Consider the following 21,540-nt stretch of genomic DNA (forward strand, 5'->3'; position numbering starts at 1 on the left):
TTCACAGTCTTGCTGCTCCACTCTGACGGCGTGTGCTGGAGGGGAAGGGTGAAGTAACGCAGCACTACAGTCTTACTAAAGAACAAACGTCCTAATCAACAGCGTTCTCAGAAATATTATAGAGGATTCCCACGAAAAACACCCCGACATATGCAGGGACCGTGAGTTCAAGTGCTAGAAGGTGTCGGTGACCGTTGATTAGCGGCTGCGCTAGCTGTTGTGCTAACACCTCGTTTACATCCTCCGTCATCAGACAGCATCACTCCAGCTTCAGACTTGCCACAAACGGCACTCGTGCGAGCTTCTCTCGCGCTCTAGGCTGCAGTCATTGAGTTATTAACTTATCCCGCTGGAAAGGGTGTCGGAGCTGAACCCTTCCCTGTGGCTCCTGTGCTCCCCCCGTCACCTTTGCCCCCTCTCCCACCCGAAACACTGGACACACACAAGCGGCCGGAGAACGGCGAGAGGCCCGTGAAGCTGGGGGTGGTACCGGACTCGCACGCTGTCGGAGCGCCTAAAGAGAGGCTCAGTCGTGGGGACACGCCGACGAACATGGACGGGTTGGCGGTAGAGGTGCGCGGCTCCAACGGGGCCTTCTACAAGGTAACTTCGTTTTAAGAAAAACAATATTTAACCAAAGGTGTAGTGTACGCATGCACGAACGAGTGAGGACAGCTGGGGGTGTGATGCACTGATGTGTATCACTTTCAAAGAGGCCCGAGACGTAAGGGCGCTCTGTTGTTTTGGACCTGCTCGCTAGTCATCGGCCTGTTTGGAGAGATTGTTTTTTATTTCTTAGCTTGTAAACCGTACAAGCTCCGATTTCTTTTAGCCACCAGTGTGTCTGTTGATTAGAAGCTGGTGGCTTTATCTCAAAATCTAGTGAGCTGCCCTACCTTGGCAGCATTTCTGAGCATCACATGGGTGTTTTGAGACACATAATGGGACATTAGTGCGTTAATGCTTGAAGGAATAGTTAGGCTAAAAATGAATTTTGTCATCATTTATTATCCTCATGTTGTTCCAAATCCTTCCTTCCTTCTGTGGGCCACAAAAGGAGTTGTTGGGGACTGACAGTGTTATTTACTTTTTTATTGCATCCTTTCCAGACAGTGAAAGTCAACGGTGTCTGACATAGTCATTCTTCTTTAATGACTCAATTATTTTCATGTGAACTACCCATTGGAGACTGAGGTTGTGAGCTTGTTTTTAAGCTTATCAAAGTTTCAGGCTTATGTTGTGTGTTTTATGTGTGTATGTGAAATCTGGTGCCATTGGTTGCGTGTTCACAAGCATGTCCTCTTTGTTTGGTCAGCTTGAGTTGAGGTTAGACTGTGGGAAACCACTCAGTCCAGCTCTTGTGATGAGAAAACATGATGGTGTTTGTGATAGTGTTGCATCAAGTAAATGGGTTGTTTTGAGCAAACACTCGTTTCTGAACCACTGTTGCCTTTGAAGGTGAATTTGTTCAGATTGAGATCAGTACCAGGTGATGGATCAGTCACATGGCTTTTAGATGTTGTAGTCTAACCCTCCAGCATTATCAAGCTCCAGCTTCAAAGTCACACAAATGTATGTCATAAAGCACAAGAAGTACGTTTCACATGTTTCATCCAACTCTGAGGAAGTGTGAACTCCTCTGCAAAAACCGTATGAAACATTCTTATGTACTGATGGTCATATTATGTTATTAGATCAGGGTTTTTTTATTTAGGGATGTACTATTTTGCACTAAGGTGACGGTGACGGCTGTTTCGAGCTGTAAAACTCTTGAGGGACCAAAGCAGGTGGAAGAGGAACAGGTGATCTCGTTGCTGACACCCAACACTCTACAACCCCCACCAATACTATTACTACCACTCCTCTCTGGTTTTATCCTTTACTCTCTTGACTTTTCCCTTCCATGACCCCTCATTGTAATGTTAGGTAAAAGATGAATTCTTGTCGGTTTAGTCTCACTTCTGTTTTGTTTATATATGCCTTCTGCATTTTTTGCTGATAACATTGTCTCGTGTTCTTCCAAATCTCTATTAACGCGTAATCCCAACCAGAAGTGTCAGCACTTTCCTCTTAATGAAAACCTGGTCTGGGATTTGAAGTGCCCTCGAGAAGTTTCCAAAGTCTTGGTTTTGTAACCAGGTCATGAGTGGATGAAATCTTTATAATGTTTCCAATACGTTGGACAATAAGTATTGTAGGGCAAAGTGTGCCTCCGTATTTAGATTAGTAATCAGAGTAACCGATATGTGCCAGTTCCTAAGGTAATATTTTCAGTCCTGTCTTGAATATGTATTATCAGTCTTTTTTCCAAGTGTTTTTTTCCAAATGAATAAATGGAAGTTTTACAAAATCTATTCATAATTCTGAAATCTTAAAATATTGTTTTGTTTGTTAATTAACTTCAAGGTTTCCGTAAGGTTCCCCACATGCGGGGCAATGAATGGAGGACCCACATGTCCAAGAGTCTCCATCATAGATTAGTTATTTGCCACTCATCCAGTTGGGTCCTGCACGTCTGTAGTGTCACATTCCCAAAATTGCCACCCTAATGTAAGACTCTGTGCCTCTTCTAGGCATAGCCGTCAGCAGACATAGGAATATGTGACTTCAATCTAGTATGTTGGAATGGATTCAATACAGGACAGTCTATATTAAAAGAAGGCCTAGTCACTTTCAGGCTCTTTTGCTGATTTATTAATGAGCAGGCATTTTAAATAATATATGTATATTTAATAGCTGACATTTGTTGCACATTTACATTTTTTTGTTGTTGTTGTTTTTATACTGGTTCTGTACATTGCCCTATAGACATACAGAAAGAAATACTGTAGAAGCCTCTCTCTCATCTGGATAATATGGATTTGGCAACCGTGATTCAGATTCATGCATTAGATGGTTGTATGTGAAATTGTGAATCCATGTGTATTGTGACTCTTAACCGGTCTGCATATGTACTTGTGCTAGTTTTCCTGAGACCAGCCTGTCTTTTTCAAGCAGGTTGCATACTGGCACTTATTCTGTCTAATTTTCTCTCTCGTCTCAGTCTCTCCGTCCCATATTAGGCATTGTCTGTATGTAGCTGAGCTATGATTGGGGTGGCGACTGGAGTAATCGTTTTATGGCAGCTCTGATAGATTTGTGGAGGAAGGAGGAGTGATGGATGAGGAACAGATTTTGAGGAGGGGACTTTGGGTGCCTCCCCCCGACTGCCCAATTACGTCTCACATTCACAAGCTAGCAAATACTACACCTGTGACGTGCTTGTTTCCACGTTTGCCACACATATATATACATGTTACTTTGTTTAATACATTTAATGAATGAAAGCACATGCTTTTTTATCACCTTTGCATTTCACAAAGATTTTGTTAGCAATGTTGCTGCCTCATCAACAGATACTAACTTGGTTCCATGTAAAACACTTATGCTTATTTACATATTTTTCTCTTCTTTTTTTAGGGTTTCATCAAGGATGTACACGAAGACTCCCTCACGATAGTCTTTGAAAACAAGTAAGTTGGCCGAACGTTTCCTGTACATAGGCCTACTCTTTCCCAAAGCCTCTGCCTGTTTCAAAAGGTTTTGCTTGTGATGAGTGTTCACACTTTGCCACCTACACAACCAACAAAAATATAAGGTTAGCCAAGAAGAGAAGAGTTTTTTACCCTGTTAAAATGCAGTGTATGTATCTCTAGGGTCTTTAACATGGTGTTTTACCAGTGGTACTGTAGTTGGTCCATCAGTTCTGTTGATTTGATATAAATTCATAAAAATGTAAATAATAATAAAATCAAAAATAGTATTTGATTTTATTATTATATAAATACCAAGTGCAGTACCATTGCTCTGCACAAGACGTGATGCATGGGCGGGCCGGGCCCATATATGGATGTATGCATTAGAGCCCGATCAATATATCGATTTGCTGAATTTATCAGTTGAATATGCCACCGATATGAATTTTTTTTTACAGAACATATAACGCAGATAAAATGCTTGAAATGGTGTAATTACTTAGTTTGTCCAGCAAAGCACGCTCCATTGTTTGCTACTGGCGACCTGGATGAAACACTTTAGAGGGATACTCCATTGCAAAATGAAAATTTTGTCATTAATCACTTACCCCCATGTCATTCCAAACACATAAAAGCTCAGTTCATCTTCGGAACACAATTTCAGATATTTTGGATGAAAACAGGGAGGCTTGAGACTGTCCCATAGACTGCCAAGTAAATAACAGTGTCAGGGTCCAGGAAAGCATGAAAAGCATTGTCAGAATACTCCATCTGCCATCAGTGGTTCAACCGTAACGTTATGAAGCGATGAGAATACTTTTTGTACGCGAATAAAACAAAAATAACAACTTTATTCAACAATTCCTCTCCTCTGTGTCTCTCCAAATCAGTGTAGCGCCATTTTGACAAATCTGAGCAGTACACACGCATATTCATCTCTTCCTTTCAAACCACACCACAAGGATACGTTTTTGAGGTTGCTAAGGTACTTTGGGTGGTTGCTAGGGTTTTACTATGTGGTTGCTAAGGTTCCCAGGCTGTTGCTAGGGTGTTGCTATGTGGTTGCTACTGTAGTCAAGGTGGTTGCTAGGGTGTCACTATGGGGTTGCTAGGGTACCTGGGTTGGTTGCTAGGGTATAACTATGTGGTTGCTAAGTTACCCAGGCTGTTGCTAGCGTGTTGCTATGCAATTGTTACGTTACTCAAGGTGGTTGCTAGGGTGTTACTATGGGGTTGCTAGGGTAGCTGGGTTGGTTGCTAGGGTATTGCGATGCAGTTGTTAGGGCACTCAGAGTGGTTGCTAGGGTGTTGCTAAGCTACCTGGGGTGGTTGTTAGGGTGCTGTTATGCAGCTGCTATGGAACCCAGGATGGTTGCTAAGGTGCCCCAGGGTGGTTGCTAAGGTGTTTCTATGCGCCAACTTCCATGACTACTAAAATTTCTAAATTCATTCTATAAAGTACCTAAGGTACCCATGTCCGTTTCTATGGGGTTGCTATGCGGTTGTTGGGGCACCCTAGAGTTGTTTTTAGGGTGTTGCTATACGGTTGCTATGGTACCCAGAGTGGTTTCTAGGGAGTTGCTATGTGGTTGCTAGGGTACTCAGGGTGGTTGCTAGGGTGTTACTAGCATGTTGTTAGCATGATTAGCAAGTTACTAGCATGTTGCTAGCATGATTCTAGCATGATTAGCATGTTTAGTAAGTTTTTTAGCATGATTAACAAGTTACTAGCATGTTGTTATCATGTTTGTTAACTTAATATACATATAAACCACACACAATACATTCAATAGTTTTGGGTCAGTAAGATTTTAAAATACTTTTATTCAGCAAAGATGTTTTTTAATAGATCAAAAGTCACAGTAAAACATTTATTATGTTGCTAAATAAATTCTGATGAGTCATAGTACACTAAAGATTGGAGTAATGACTGCTTAGAATTCATCTTTGCCATCTCAGGAATTAATGATATTTTAAAATACATTAATAGAAAGCACTTTTTAATTGTAGTAATATTTCACAACATTACTGTTTTTACTGTATTTTGATCAAATAAATACAGCCTTGGTGAGTATAAAAGGTATTTTCAGAAACATTACAAAAAAAAATCTAACTGACCCAAAACTTTTGAACCGTATATATTTTGTATAAATAAAGAAATGTTGATGTAATCATTATTTTATTAACAAGTAGATCGATCTGCACATGTATTTAAACACATTTTTACTATACAGATATTATAGCTCACTCTTAAAATGCAGCCCTTTTTTTAATGTTTTTGTCTATGGTGATCTGATTGTGCTCATCTCACAATCAGCTTGTTTTCTTTAGAGCTCAACTGATAGATCACTTCCACTTTTCCTTTAGCCATGTGCTCCAGCCTGTCTCTCTCTGCACCTGTGCTAACTCGCTCGGGCAGCTGTCAGGCAGCTCTTTATAGTTCTCCTGTCCTGCTCCTTCCCTCTTTTTCCCCCATGTCTCCCTGCTCCTCCATCTATATCTCTGTCTTTTTCCCCCTACTCACACTCCCTGTTTCGGCCTGACTGAGATCTATAAATAGCCCGGTGAGGTATGCAGGCAGGGGAGCAAGGGACAGTGGCCCTGCCATTCTTGGGATGGTTCTGCTGATCACTAACATCTCTCTCACACCATGTGCTTACGATTTTGTTTGATTTGTGTATAATAGTAAAGATTGAGACAGTGTGTGAGAGATTTTAAGAAAAGTTTGAGGTTTATAGCTGAATGAGTAAACAGCTAGTGTTTTAGATCTATTTGGAGTGAATTATTCAAAGTTGTGATTTTTACAAGCGTGCATATGATTTGCTCATTTCAGTAGATCCACAGTGACCCCTCATATCTCAGTGTTGACACCCATCCTCTTTACTTAATTGTAAATATATTCCATTAAACTAATAATAATAACTTTATTTTCTGTAGCGCCTTTAAAGGAGCTTCTAAAAGTGCTTTACAATGTAAGGGTACATACATATATATATGTATATATATATATGTATATGTATATATGTATGTATGTATGTATGTATATATATGTATGTATATATATGTATGTATGTATATATATATGTATGTATGTGTATATATATATGTATGTATGTATATATGTTTGTATGTATGTATGTATATATATATGTATGTATGTATATATGTATATATATATATATATATATAAGACAGGAATACAGAATAAACGAAAGAGCACAGGAACATTAAAAAAAAAACAAGAAACCGCAATGATAATCACGTGATGATCCTCTCTGTATTGGGTTTGTTAGGCCAGTGGGCCCATGGTTTTTGGAGGTGGGGTGTTGTTATGCCTGTTCTTTCGTTAGAAAACTTACTGACAACTGTGTCTATGTGTGTGGCTTCTTTCCACAAGCTGGCAACCAGAGAGACAACTGCCGTTCAGTGACGTGAGGTTGCCACCCCCAACCGATTACCACAAGGACATTTGTGAGGGAGATGAAGTGGAGGTAGGGATACATTCACTCTGAAACACCCGGAACACCCCTCAGTCATCACCCTGAAAAAAGGCCCCCCGTATATGAATCATCACTTGGAGAAAAAGCCCTTTGAAGTCCTCTGCTTTCAAAACATATATCAGACTGTCAATTTATTATGCTTTATTGATGCATGTTTTAATTTCAGGTACGCTTCAGTGAATTGACTTAATATTGTGAGAATGTGTTCTTTAAATTTCAGCAAATGTGTGGAGCAAGTCTTATTTGCTATCATTAAATCTAATATGTTATGCATCCTACTCTGTAGGTATTGGCATTTTCAAGTCGACCACTAGATACATACATACCTGGCACATTCTGCATTGTCTTTTGTTTATTTATTTCTCTCCATACTTTAGCACACTCCTTTTATGGTACAAAGAAGGGTACTAATTTGTTTCTTGCTTTCTGTTAAACACAGACTGGCCATTTCTTTCAGTGCTTCCCTGCATGCAATCACCTGACCTGGTCTTTCTCCTGCAGGTTTACTCCAGAGCCAACGATCAGGAGCCCTGCGGCTGGTGGATGGCGAGGGTCAGGATGATGAAGGGAGAGGTAAGTCAAGTCCTGGTGTGCACATGAGCACATGTTTGATCAGATGTGGGTTACGGGGTCTGCATTTCAAGGGTTCCGTCTCTCATTATTCACTCTGAAGTTGAGTCCAATGTGAACATATGAATATTGATTGAGGGTGTTTCAGATCTTTTGGGGTCTAGTAGGCCTTTAAAACATACATCTGCAGCACTGACCCAGTTACCCATAAACACTAAGGGTGGGAATCTATGGGTATCTCAAGATTCAATTCGATTACAATTCAGAGGCCCACGATTCAATTCGATTACGGTTAACAAAGCATCAATGCATCACAATGTTGTCATACATCCTGTACATCTATTAGGGGTGGGAATCTTCAGGCACTTGACAATCAGATCCGATTCTTATTCTGGGAGTCACGATCCGATTCCAAAACGATTCTTGATCTACATTTTTTCCCCAATTAATTCTTCTGCTGTGCAAATACATCTTTAAAACTTTACATCCTAAATAAAATTGCAGTTTTTTTGTTTATAGTTGGAATCTCTGTATGTCAGTTCTGCCATCTTAAAAACAGGGGTGTGAATCTTGACTGGTTTCACAATTCAATTACGATTGTCATTATCAACTCAATATCACCATGTGTCACATTCTCAGTTTTCAATATCACGGCACGTGCCTACATTTTCATATACATTTTATATCAAATTTATTTTGTGCAAAATTAACTTTACTATTATTTTATTATTATTATATAAGCACAGCAGGCTATTTTTTAAAACAATTATTTAAAATAAGTGTTCTTTAAGTGTCCGAAAGTTTACAGACAATAGTTTCCTCAGCATTATTGCCGTTTGGTTATTACTGATGAGATCATAGACGGTGGCAGATTTAAGAGGCTGCATTCACACTAATGGACAGATCTATTTCGATATCAGATGTTTTGTCCTGCTCTGAAAACATAACTGACTGTGTGTACATCAATTTCATATAAAAGTAATCGAAAATGCAAGTGCATTTAACCATAGCCACAGTTGAGCTTCAGGACAACAAACCCAAAGCGCACGTGAAAGTCTGTCAGTGCGCAAGTTTCGTGCATCTAATACTACTGCATTCCAAACGGCATAAATGAAAGCATATCAAAAGTAAAACACGGCCGGTGGAAGCACAGACTGTCAAGCAATGTGCACGTGTCTCACAGCGCAAATTCTGTGCAATGAAGCCCGCCGCAATGAAGCTCTAGCACGCACGTACCATATGCGGAAAAAATAAACAAGCTCAGAATCGATTCTGAAATGTTCAAAATCGATTCAGAATCGTTGAAGAGAGAATCACGATGCATCGGAAAAACTATTTTTTCTCCCACCCCTAATAAACACTAGAGTGATCTCATTTATTGAGTCAGACTGAACCCTCTGGTGATCTAATAGCAGATCTCCTTAAGCTCTAGAATATGCATTCAGTATGCATGAGCAAGATAAACAACTGCAAAATGTAGGTCTGTTTAAAGACATCTGGGATCCTCTATATAGGTCGTGCTTAGGCATCAGGTTTAAGGAATGTTCTGGGTTCATATGCTGTCATTGCCAGAAAAATATTTTGGACATGTCCCTTTGCGTTAGTAGTCATTTCAAAGAGTATGACTGTGTATTTATGAATGTTTTTTTTGATGGACTGTTTTATTAATCTTTAATATTAATTATTTTGAATTATAACGAATAATCAATTATTATTTAATCTTGTGTATTTTAACATGTATCCTGGTTCAATGTATTGCCCAGTTGATCTAAAATTAAAGTTTTACCAGACAAAACCGTCTTTGAGCAGCTTCAGTCTGTTTGCTCTGTCTTTAAAGTGGTGAGAGTGTGAAAGAGGCTATTGTGACTTGTGTAATAAACAGTCAGCTGCTCATTACCACAAAATAAACCCAACAAGAGTTTCCACTAATTTGGAAAGTAGCAATGTAAAAAAGTTTGAGGTTAAATGGTCAAATACACATCTTAACGGTTATTATACAAAAATATTTGATTCAAGAATGCCGTGTTTGTGTAATCAAAAATATTCCAGAGAGTAATAATTGGTATAATAATCCAATGTAACTACCTAAACTATAAACTGTGTTCAACATGCAAACATTGGTTTGTTTCATATGTGTTATGTGCATTGTGATGTTTTTTTTTCTGTTCAGTTCTATGTGATCGAATACGCAGCCTGTGATGCCACATACAATGAAATTGTCACATCGGAACGAATCCGGCCAGTCAATCCCAACATCCCCTCCTCTGAAAACACCTTTTACAAAGTCCCCATCGCTGTACCCGAGGATCTCAGAGACATGTAAGTCACACATGAAGTCTTCTGATAGTCCACTTTTTAGTCATAGACTGTCAGCCTCAAAAAACTGGGTGATAAGCAATATCATATTGAGATTGCAATAAGATTTGTCGATATCGATGATAAGCTCTGGAGATTTTTACCCAGTATGGATTAATCACACAGCAGAAATAAACATGACATAAGCCAGTCAGTGCATGTCGCTGGTAAGTCTGCATGCTCTGCGTGTCTCTTTGTGAATCAGTGACATGGTTTTGTCTGCTACACAAACTCAAAGACGCTAAGAGTAAAAAAAGAAAATGAGAACACTTAATTTTGGGAAAATTAAAATGGATTTCATGGGTCCCTAAATTGAATAATATAATTTTGAAAAATTGAAATGTATTCTTTTCTATTCTGAATGATGCAGCTGTTTGACTGAGAACATCCACAAAGACTTCAGGAAAGCAATCGGAGCCAACTGCATCTTCTACAGCACCTTTACACACCAACTTATTGTCCTGGTCAGTGATTCATTCTTATTTACACTCTCATTGTGATACTTGTGTGTTGTGTCTTAACGAAATATGTCTGTTTCTCCTCAGTCCACAAACGAGTGCACGGTGAAACGAGCAGCACTACTGAGTGACATGCACTTCCGGAGTATTCGCACCAAACTCATGCTTATGTCCCGTAACGAGGAGGCCACTAAACACTTAGAGGTACACAAATACATTTTTTTTATTTATTTGTTACTCATTTTTCTCAACATCTGCATGTGTAGATATAATAGCTAGTTTGAGATTATTGCATTGACCGTTAATCATATCCACTTGACCAATTAACAGAAATAGTACTTCAGACTTCTTGTTATACTGTTGTTTTTCTGTGTTTTTTTTTGTTTTGTTTTTTTGTCATTATGTGCATGTTATTCTTGTCATGCTGGATTCCCCCTGTGGTTTAATTAAACACAACCAGCTCAACATTTGTGTGTTTTTGTGTGTACTGCAGACGAGTAAACAGCTGGCGTCTGCGTATCAGGAAGAAGTGAAAGTGCGTGAGGATCTAATGGGTCTGGCCATAGGTTCTCACGGTGCCAACATCCAACAGGCCCGCAAAGTTCCCGGCATCACTGCCATTGAGCTGGAAGAAGAGAGCTGCACATTCAGGATCTATGGAGAGGTATTTACTTTTCATCTTTTTTTAATTTTTTATAAAGATACATATAAGGCGAGTGACAGCAGTGATTTTGATGGGCTGTTCTTTCTGACTCAAACCCCAGAGGCTGTGAAGCAGGCCAGGACCTATCTGGAGTTTAAGGAGGATTCCTTCCAGGTTCCAAGGAACCTTGTAGGTGAGTTGCTTATTAGACACATTCCGTTTGGAGTTCTGAATGCAGTTCATTTGTGGACAGACATTAGCTCAGCATAAATTCTGAAAATCTGCCCAAGTGTTCTTACCCAGTGATTTTCGCTCTTTCACAACAGGCAAAGTCATTGGTAAAAACGGCAAAATTATCCAGGAAATAGTAGACAAATCGGGCGTGGTTCGAGTCCGGATCGAAGGGGACAATGATAAAAAGCTGCCCAGGGAGGAGGTAGGCAGGCAGGGGGCTGGCAGAGACAACACTGTCAGCAGCCAAGAGGTGAATGAGCCGCCCACCTGATACAACAAACCTCTCACTGTTACAGCTAAATAAAACCTCAGTGAGGAAAACAACACAATATTAGTAACAAGCTGTTTATTTTCATGCAAGTGTACACACATTTTGAGCATTTTTAATCATTTAACCTCTGAGATAGCTTCTGATTTCACTAACATCACAAATGTTATCCCTCCTTTTCCTTTGTTGTGCAGGGAATGGTTCCCTTTATCTTTGTTGGAACCAAAGAGAACATCAGTAACGCCCAGGCCTTGCTGGAGTACCATGTGGCCTACCTTCAGGTTAGTCACCAGGCAGGCATGAAAGGTGTTCAGTCTCTGAACTCTTCGCAGTTGCTGAAGGGTGTCTGGAAATTCCTGTTTGTTCTGTTATTGTTCAAGACTCAAAATTTCTCAAATGTTGAAAACATTTAATATATGAAAGATATATTGAATTCATTGTGCCCTACTAAAGATGAGCTTTTGAAATGAACTGTCTCTTGATTGGTCAGCTGATCTCCTCCGTCATGGAAAGCTGTTGGTCAAACTTAACCACCAACTGATGCTAAAAATACCCCTATTGGGGGTAGATTTGGTGGGGGAGGGGGCAAAGTGTGGATTACATGCTGTCTACCCAGTTACCTCTCAAAATAGCCATTTCCCCTGTCCATCCCGGCCCAGCTGTACCACGTTATCCTTCTCTGTAATTATGTAATCCCTAATTATATTTTTTATAATTCTGATATTTTGTTGTCTTGTATATTATATTATATATTATTGCTATATATTAAACATTTATATATATATTAAATATATATATTAGGGCTGTCAAATGATTAATCACGATTAATCACATCCAAAATAAAAGTTTTGTTTACATAATATATGTATGTGTACAGGGTATATTTATTATGTATATATAAATACACACACATAAATTATAATATTTAGAAAATATTTACATGTATATACATTTATATATTTATATTCTTATATTTTATATTATATATAAATATATTTAATATATAAACATAACATATTCTTCTTAAATATATACATGCATGTGTGTGTATTTATATATACATAATAAATATACACAGTATTCACACATATATTATGTAAATAAAACTTTTATTTTGGATGTGATTAATCGTGATTAATCATTTGACAGCCCTAATATAAATATATTTTATCTGTTCTTTTTTGCTATATATTATTGCTATATAATATATTTTTATATTTTCTTATCATATATTGTATGATATATGTGTTCATTATATTACATATTTAATCATATTATCTTATATATTATATTGTCATAGATAATAATAGCATGTTTTTCCCTATTTTGCTATTAAACAAAAAAATAGAAATGATTACATTATATCACATTTGTGATCTCTATTCCTGTTTTCTGTAACTCTGCTTGTGGTTTAACAGCAATGCCTGACAGTGCTTTCTCTCTCTGTGATTGATAGGAGGTGGAGCAGTTGCGTCTTGAGCGCTTACAGATTGATGAACAGCTCCGTCAGATTGGGGTGGGATATCGCGCACCCCCCACCCGCTCTGGTTCAGGGGTCACCGGCGAGCGTGAACGGGGTTACCTCACGGACGAGAGCACCAACTCCCTGCAGACCACACGCACCTACGGGGGAAGAGGACGTGGACGCAAATCTAACAATACATACTCTGGCTATGGTGAGATACGACTCCCATGATGCTCTTATGTTTTGGACAGTCTGTCTATACATTTAATTATCAATTTCATGATGTATAACAAGATTTTGGGTACAGCTGGGTTAAAGGATTAGTTCACTTCCAGAGTTAAAATGTCCTGATAGTTTCCTCACCCCCATGTCATCCAAGATGTGCATGTCTTTCTTTCTTCAGTCAAAAAGAAAGTAAGGTTTTTGAGGAACACATTCTAGTATGTTTCTTCATAAAGTGGACTTTCAATGGGGACCAACCGGTTGAAGGTCAAAATTGCAGTTTCAGTGCAGCTTTAAAGGGCTCTACACGATCCCAACCGAGGAATAAGGGTCTTATTTAGCGAAAAGATCTGTCCTTTTCTAAAAAAAAAAAAAAAAATGTATATACTCAAACACTCGTCTTGCTCCAGCTCTGCAATGCACGTCCGTGACTTCATGCATTACGTAGTCACGTTGGAAAGGTCACGCGTGACGAAGGCAGAAATACAGACCCAGTGTTTATGAAGTAAGCGTGCAAAGACCAAGTCAAATGCCCTTTACAAAACAAAGGTTTTAAAAGATTTAAACATCCAAGATATGCACACCAATTGACCATTTTAAACACTAAACTGACACAAAGACAAAAACAAAAAACTTTTGGGCGCTCCTCCTTCTCCACACTTGTAAACACGGAGTCTGTATTTCTGCCTTCGTCACACATTACCTTTTCAACGTGACTACGTAATGCGTGACGTCACGGACGTGCATTGCAGAGCTTGTGCAAGACGAGCATTTGTGGTTAAGAAGTATTAAAAAAAAATTTTTTTTGATTTTTTTTTTTTAAGAAAGTGACCGATCATTTTGGTAGATAAGACCCTTTTTCCTCAGCTGGTATCGTTTAGAGCCCTTTGAGGTTGCATTGGATCTGCAATTTGGACCTTCACCCGTTGGTCCCCATTGAAGTCCAGTATATGAAGAAAAATACTGGAATGTTTTCCTCAAAAACCTTACTTTTCGACTGAAGAACTAAAGACATGAACATCTTGGATGACATGGGTGTGAGTAAATTATTTTTATTCTGGAAGTGAACTAATCCTTTAACCCAGCTGTACCAGAATTTTTGTTATACATCATGAAATTGATTGCTCTAAGCCACTAGATGGCGCAAAAACACTTGTATAAACATCTACATAAACCAGGAAACTTGTAGGATCCTTGACGTGATTACAAGTTACAGCATTGAGTAATTTCTGTTCTTGATCTAATATTTAATGATCTTTAAGATGTTATGAAGTGCTTATTTTGAATTAGTATTATCTTTGATGTTGTGCAAAACACATTATCTTTAGGTGAAGTATTTGTATTACTAAATTTTGCTCCATGCTTGTGGGTCTTATGTGGGTCAGAAGGTTTGTGGTGTTGTGTGTTTTTTTTTTTAAACGAAAGAAACAACTTTTTTCCCATACATTTTCCATATTGTGTGCCATGTTCAGTGTTAAGCTGTAACTACTTACTGTAATAATATTACTTTTTGCAGTAACTAGTAGTGTAACTAATTACTAATAAGATTTCAAGTCATAATATTCAAGATTCTAGATTTTGTATTACAGTTACCATCCATAAAACAGCTCGTTACTTAGCTACTTTTGATGCCTCAACCCCTACTGATTTGAAATCCAGCTATCAAATTATTCCTAGATGTATTTTCATAATTTTCAGACTTGCACAGGCACATGAAGCCACCAGTGCATCAGAAAAGCTTACAGTCAGGAGATGGAGATATTGCCATTACACTGATTTTAAGATCTGAATACAGATGTAGAAACTGTGGCATTACTTAACTCTTAAAAAATCTTATGAACTTATGTGATTTCTTTCGATAAAATACTTATAATAAATATTATCATATTTGGGTAATGGAGAAATTATAGCTACAGTTAGCTTCAAGCTACATATGACAATTAATACAACACTTTTCCTTAAAAGTCACCATCAATCACCATTGAGTGTTTGTAAAAACTGCAGTCTGACTGCGATCCAGTGTAGATTTTGGTCAAATGATGAGGCAGAAATAAATTGTTAGTAACGTTTTGGAAGAATTTTATGTGGAAGATACACAATTACAACTTCTGTGGGGCATGAAGGAAAGGTAATGTAACTAGTAGTGTAATTAATTACTGTTGGCATATAATAATAATATGTAAAGTAATAATAATACTTTTGAAAGGAGTAACTAGTAAAAAGTAATAAATTACATTTTTGGAGTAACTAGCCCAACACTTGCCCTGTTGTACGCTATATATAATTTATATTGTCATTCGGGATTATTAAAAATCATATGCAAACTTTTTATCCATCCTGTAATATTTTTGAGAAATGTTACTACAATAAATGGGACCCATTGACCCCAAATGGCTTCAGATAATAGTGCTTAATAATAATGCTATCACATCCTGCTTTTAATGCAGTTGTCGGAAGTAAATCTAAAAATGGGGTGTTTATTAACTGAATGATTGTCACATTTAACTGTGACTGTAAAAGAATTGCTCAGTAACAATGTCTTTCTGCAGGGACAAACTCTGAAATGTCAAATGCATCAGAGACAGAAGAGATAGGAGAGCGGGAGCCCAGGCCAAAAGGTGTTGGAGGAGATGACAGGGGTTCCAAGCGTGGAGGTCGTGGCCGTGGCTCCAGCACTGGTAGGGGCCGGGGTGGACCAGGGCCCCGAAACACTAACACTATCAGCTCAGGTACATACTGATTGCTGAAAAAAAAAAAAAAAAAAAAAAACATGTTTAAAACAGGTCTTAGAGTTTTAGAATTTCTAGAGGGAATATAAATTTTTTTTTTTTTAATTGGATAGAAATGGCTCTGGTGTGAAATCTCTCTTTGTTCCAAAAAAACACTAATAAATTGCCGTTCAGTAAAGCAAGTAAAAGTGTCATGAAAACAAAAACTGTCAAAAGTTGTGGGAACCATGGTTTTTTAAAAAAAATAAAATAAAACTTATAGGGTGAAATGAATACAAATTACGATTTTTTTTTTTTTAAATGCTTGGTAGCTTATGCATGCAGTCTCCTGTATAGCATCATTTGTGCCCTGCTGAACATCAGTTTATTTGTGTACATTCCAGTTCTCCGAGATCCAGACAGTAACCCGTACTCTCTGCTGGAGGGAGAAGGTGAAATAGGTGGTGATACAGATGCCAGTGAGAGCATGGGCGGCACTGACCGCAGGAGACGTTCACGTCGTCGCCGTAACGACCAGGAACCCAGCCTTATGGATGCAGCCGCTAATGAATCAGACAGTCAGGCAGCCGCCAGTGAGAATGGACTGGGTACGACAAAGTTTGTTTATTTTGATACATACAGGTTGATTAAGAATAATATTTTAGTCTACTTAATTTGCACCCTATTTTTGCAAAGCAGTTGTAAAACTTTTTAACTCTTTCCCCGCCATTGACGAGTTTTTATGGCTTTTTGTGTTTTCACTGTTATACACTCGGGGGCGCTATTACACATCTTCTAAATGAGTACAAAACCTCCCAAACAAAAACACACATGAACAGGACGGAGAAACTAGAGATCTCTTATGTAAACAGATGCATATGATAAATAATGCGATCATCAGCAATAGACAGCATATAAATGAAAACTGCATAATATTACAAAGTAAAATGATGATCCAGGAAGTGGTATATGTCTGTGCAAGCTTTGGAGGTGTTGATGGAAGCGATTTATTGGATTTATGCTTTGATAATCATACTGAATATTATCCAGATGTAGTTTTTGATAGAAATGTGATTTTCTCAGCTTTTTGCTCAAAATTATACATTTTTATGAAACCTAACTACATTCAAGTGTTGATAAAAAAGAATGCTTTAAGCTAGAATAAAACAGATTTTTTTGTTTAAAAGTAAGACTTTGATCTTTATTTTGGTGTATTGCATATACAAATATTCATACAGCAAAATATACTGTAAGCCATCAAATTTTAGTGAACATCATCATAATCGGTGGCAGTGGCTAACAACCTTTTTTAAAAATGCTGGCAGGAAAAGAGTTAATGAGCTTCCTCTTAGTTCATTTACTAAACAAATGACCGTAAATATCATCAAGGGCGTGCAGTCCAACAGAGAGAAAGCAGCTTCTGTGCATCTCGCATCATTTATTATTTGTCTTGTGGTTATTCACTGGTTGGCTGCTCAACACTTATTTGTTTATTTATTTATTTATTTATTTTAAGCACTTAACTATTTGGAGAAAAAAAGTGGTGATGTGATATGCAGCTAATGTGGTCAAATTACCCAGTTTTGCTTTTTTTTTGGATTGGTAGTATTTCTTGCGATTTTTTTTTTTTCTCGCTTATGCTCACCAAGGCTGCATTTATTTGAAAAAGTTTAGTCACTCAATGGGCTGAAATCGTCTCAGGAATAAAGAGAGCATCACTTCTATTTCCAAGGTAATGGCAACTGAAAGCCACTCTTGTACCAGAATATTTGATCGGAATTTAAGCAAAAAGTTACATTTGTAAAACAGGGGTATCTGTGTACTTGAGAGAGCATTATCAGAAAAGACTAGGAAGATTAGGAAAGCTTTGGGGTCATAAAGAATCATCAGTGGATCAAGGACATTTGCTTGATGGGAATTTCTTAGAACTGGCTCAGAAGATAAACTGAAAATAAGTGGGTCATTGCATCTCATGCTCTCTTTGTCTTTAATTATTTCTCTCAGAGAGGAGGGCAGGCCCCAGCGCCGCAATAGAAGCCGCCGCCGTCGTAACCGTGGCAATCGTCCTGAGGGAGGCTCCACCAGCCGTGACAGACAGCCAAGTGAGAGAGTGGGGAGGGGTCAAAGATGTAGGAACAAAACGGACAGAGAGAAATGTCAAGTTGAAGATTTTTTTAAAGTTTTAAGGCTATTTTCCTCTCTGTTATTCAGCTTTAGTAGAGAGTGACAGAAAGTCATTTTTTGAGAGAGAAGGGACTGGGTGGGATTGTTGCTTACCAGATCTAAACTAGCAAAAAGCTCAGTTGTAAATGGAGATATTTGCAGATTTGGTTGGCTTTTTTGTGATGTTAATTTCACAAGGCATGGCCTCCAGAAGGTCTGAGATATAAAGAGTTTGCTGTAGGTAATAGGATAACTTTCCTTGTTTGATGACTTGCTGCTTTTTCCCCCTCAACCTGAATACTGTTGTTCTCTCTGTTGATATAGTTACGGTTGCTGACTTCATCTCTCGTGCCGATTCCCAGAGCAGACAGAATCTCCCAGAGAAGGAGGAGGTGACACAGCACACGTCCCACCCCAAGGTCTGCAAATACAACAACACAAAACACACGCCTCAGATTAAGACTCCGCAATTTGGGGAAAATATTCATGATTTTTTTCAGTATTTTTAAATATAAATTTATTATTTTAGATTTATATATTATATAGATTGTATTATAATTATTTGTATAATTACTGAGGAAAAAAGCTTCAGGCTTTAGAGCCGCAAAATTTGGCCAAAATTGTCATTTATTTATCAATGAGACTATGAAATGATACAAATTTGTTTTTTATTGATGTTGTTGTTTTATTTCCTAATATTAATATTTAAATATTTATACTTGCATATATTTTGTATTTATAAATATAAGAAGAAAATAGGAAATTACATTTTTAATATCAATATAAATATTAAATATTTAAAAAACAAAAAATTAATATTTAAAAATATAATAATAATACATTTATTTTACAGTGCAACTTAACTTTGAAACATGCATTGCATTTGTACGGGGTAATGTATACCCTGCCATTGTTATCACAGTTGGGGTCCTGATCACCCTGTCTGGGGTTATTCTGTAATAACAACCAGCTGGATGTACATTATCCCGTTTATTACACAGCTTCTTACCACATAAGTAAAAATAAGACACAAAATATTGATTTTAATATATTGAACGCAAAGCTTCTGTTAAGACATTTAAGACAAATGGTGCAGTCATACCAATTATTTTACATCATTTCACCAGATAAATAAGTAATAAGATATTGCTTCAAGACAAAACTTTTTTCAATCTTACCAGTAGTTATATAATATATAATCAATTAGAGTGTACAAAACAATCGTCGCAATAAGGCAGCAACTGCGTTTGTATGAAACGAGAGAGCGACTCCAGGATGACATAATTACATAATTGTACACATAGTATTGAATTGAGTTTTTATATTTTATTAGCTAACTAAACGCCTAGCTTCCACAAACAAAAACTGTTCCTAGCAAGAATACAGTGCAGACTTCGAGGTGTGTTATCCCTTGATAACAACCTGTAAAAACTAACAACACAGGCTCATCCGGGTAACAGAAGTCGGCACTGTACTCTTGCTAGGAAGACGATTTTCTTTGTGGAAACTTTGCGTTTGGTTAGCTAATAAAATATTGAACTTCAATATTATGTGTACAATTATTTAATTGTCATCCTGATATCGCGGGCTCGTGTTCTCGTTTCATACAAACGCAGCTGCTGCCGTTTTGTGACAGTTGTTTTGTACACTGTAATGGATTATAAGATATAACTACCAAACTTAGTTTTAAAAAGTTTTAAACTGCATTTCATTCTTTATTATTCAGGAAAATGGGACTAGCGTGAGTAAGGAAGAGCGCACTCCTTCCAAGCGCTCCCCTAGCAATGGCGTGGCATCGCCCGGGGAGGCTCTAGCCATGGTGAATGGCGTCTCCTAAAAAGTCATCTCGCCCCCTCAAGACCCACGTCTAAAGCAAGACACCATGGCGAACTCTGTCCCTGCTTGCATTCACGTAAACCTTTAAACTGACGAATGAAATCGACTAAAATCCTTGAATTCATACAAGTCTATGAGAAGAAAATGATACAAAAAAAAAAAAAATGACGAACGCATCTACTTTAAACCACACGTAACGGTGTATGTTTATCCTATCTATCAGTACTTAGTGCTTATTTAAGACAAGCTTGCCAGAAATGAGCTGATGGATATGACTCAAATATTTCTGACGTAACACAGAAAACAGGACGTGACTTTTTGGGTTTTATTTAAATGTTTATTTTTTTTTCTTTTTGCAGTTGTCGTTGCTGTCATTGTTTGTTTTTGATTGTTTGTACTCACTGGTGTGGGACTGTGAAACACTCCCAAACAGACGCATCTCTTAAACAGTGTTAGCTAAATGAGGGCGGAGCTAGTGGAGAGGCGATGGGTTGAATGCGGAGCCTCTCGTGAGTGATCGAGCCTGTGGTACTCTGAATTTAAGGGCAAAAAGGGGAAACAGAGAGACATTGTGCCTTGAATTTGAAAAAAACTTGAGTATTTTCTTTTTTTCTCCTTAATATTTGCGTTGTTCATGGGATGAAGTTGATGGTTCCTGTTTTTAGTTCGTCGGAAGAAATGACAGGAATACACAGAATAAGAGGGGTTAAGATTGGGGGAAAAGACAGATAATGCCAAACATGAAATTAGGACGTTTGTCCAAAGTCAAGTCATTATGTGAAAGGTGTTTAATCTCTGTGTGTGTGTGTATGAGTGTGTGTCCGTTTGTATATGTATTATAGTGAGCCATGCAGCAAGAGCATATAAACTGGGAGGAACGTTACATGATCCAAGAGACAACCCAGAAGAAGCCTGAATGGATTCTGTCTCTTCAGTTAAAACGGGCGAAAAATGTCAGGCACGAGTGTCAGCAGACTTTCCAAACAGAACTAAACAGATGTGTAGATACAGTGTTGATTCAGTATTTCTTTCCCCACCGTATGTGGAAGGAAGGCGGGATGAGTATGAGCGTAGAAAGTGGTGCGAACACACTCAATAGCTTCCAACCCATAATTAAATGAGCGGCAGGAGGGGATTGGTGACCCTCTGGTGTAGATGGTTGGTCTTGATGATCTAGAAGGCACTCTGGGAACAGTGAAACCATATTAAGATAAAACCAGAAACACTGAGATAGATAGAATCGTTCACACTAACACACACATGTACATCCAAGAGCATTATAATACTCTCCAGTTTGGTCAAATGGGGTTTTGGCCTCTTCTGTCTCTGCTGGGAGATCTGAAGCTGTGGCAGAGAAGGTGATGGGGCGGTTGTCATGGTTAAAGGGAGGTTGCATTCCCTCACATTGTTACTGTCATCTCGGTTCCTGCTCTCTTAGGTTTTTTTCTTTCTTTCTTTCTTTCTTTCCACATCATAGAAAAACAAAAAAGATTCAAATGGAAGTGAAATAAATTATTTCTGGAATGACACCTGTGTGCAGTTTTTCTTCTCTGCAGTCTGGTTTCAGTTTGTGTACTTGAATGAGGTGCAAAACAGGACCTGG

At 38.0% G+C, this 21,540-nt stretch overlaps 1 protein-coding gene across 4 annotated transcripts; it reads left to right on the top strand.

The window, feature by feature from the left end:
- On the top strand, nucleotides 1-21,466 carry fxr2 (fragile X mental retardation, autosomal homolog 2). Of its 4 annotated transcripts, none has more exons than XM_042759759.1 (17): nucleotides 1-603; nucleotides 3,460-3,512; nucleotides 6,913-7,006; nucleotides 7,517-7,588; nucleotides 9,756-9,904; nucleotides 10,311-10,404; nucleotides 10,486-10,602; nucleotides 10,892-11,062; nucleotides 11,156-11,234; nucleotides 11,368-11,525; nucleotides 11,738-11,824; nucleotides 13,000-13,219; nucleotides 15,780-15,959; nucleotides 16,343-16,546; nucleotides 17,945-18,040; nucleotides 18,426-18,520; nucleotides 19,828-21,466. In XM_042759759.1, exons 1-17 carry the CDS (start codon nucleotides 553-555, stop codon nucleotides 19,936-19,938), a joined length of 2,031 nt encoding a protein of 676 aa, XP_042615693.1. In that variant the 5' UTR covers nucleotides 1-552; the 3' UTR covers nucleotides 19,939-21,466. The 4 variants fall into 4 exon arrangements, with proteins under 4 accessions (XP_042615693.1, XP_042615694.1, XP_018955671.2 ...); XM_042759760.1 differs by having other exon boundaries at nucleotides 11,368-11,477; XM_019100126.2 differs by lacking the exon at nucleotides 17,945-18,040.
- The last annotated feature ends 74 nt before the right edge of the window (nucleotides 21,467-21,540 follow it).

Source organism: Cyprinus carpio, chromosome A7 (genome assembly GCF_018340385.1).
Source record: "Cyprinus carpio isolate SPL01 chromosome A7, ASM1834038v1, whole genome shotgun sequence".
In the NCBI taxonomy this organism is placed as follows: domain Eukaryota; kingdom Metazoa; phylum Chordata; class Actinopteri; order Cypriniformes; family Cyprinidae; genus Cyprinus; species Cyprinus carpio.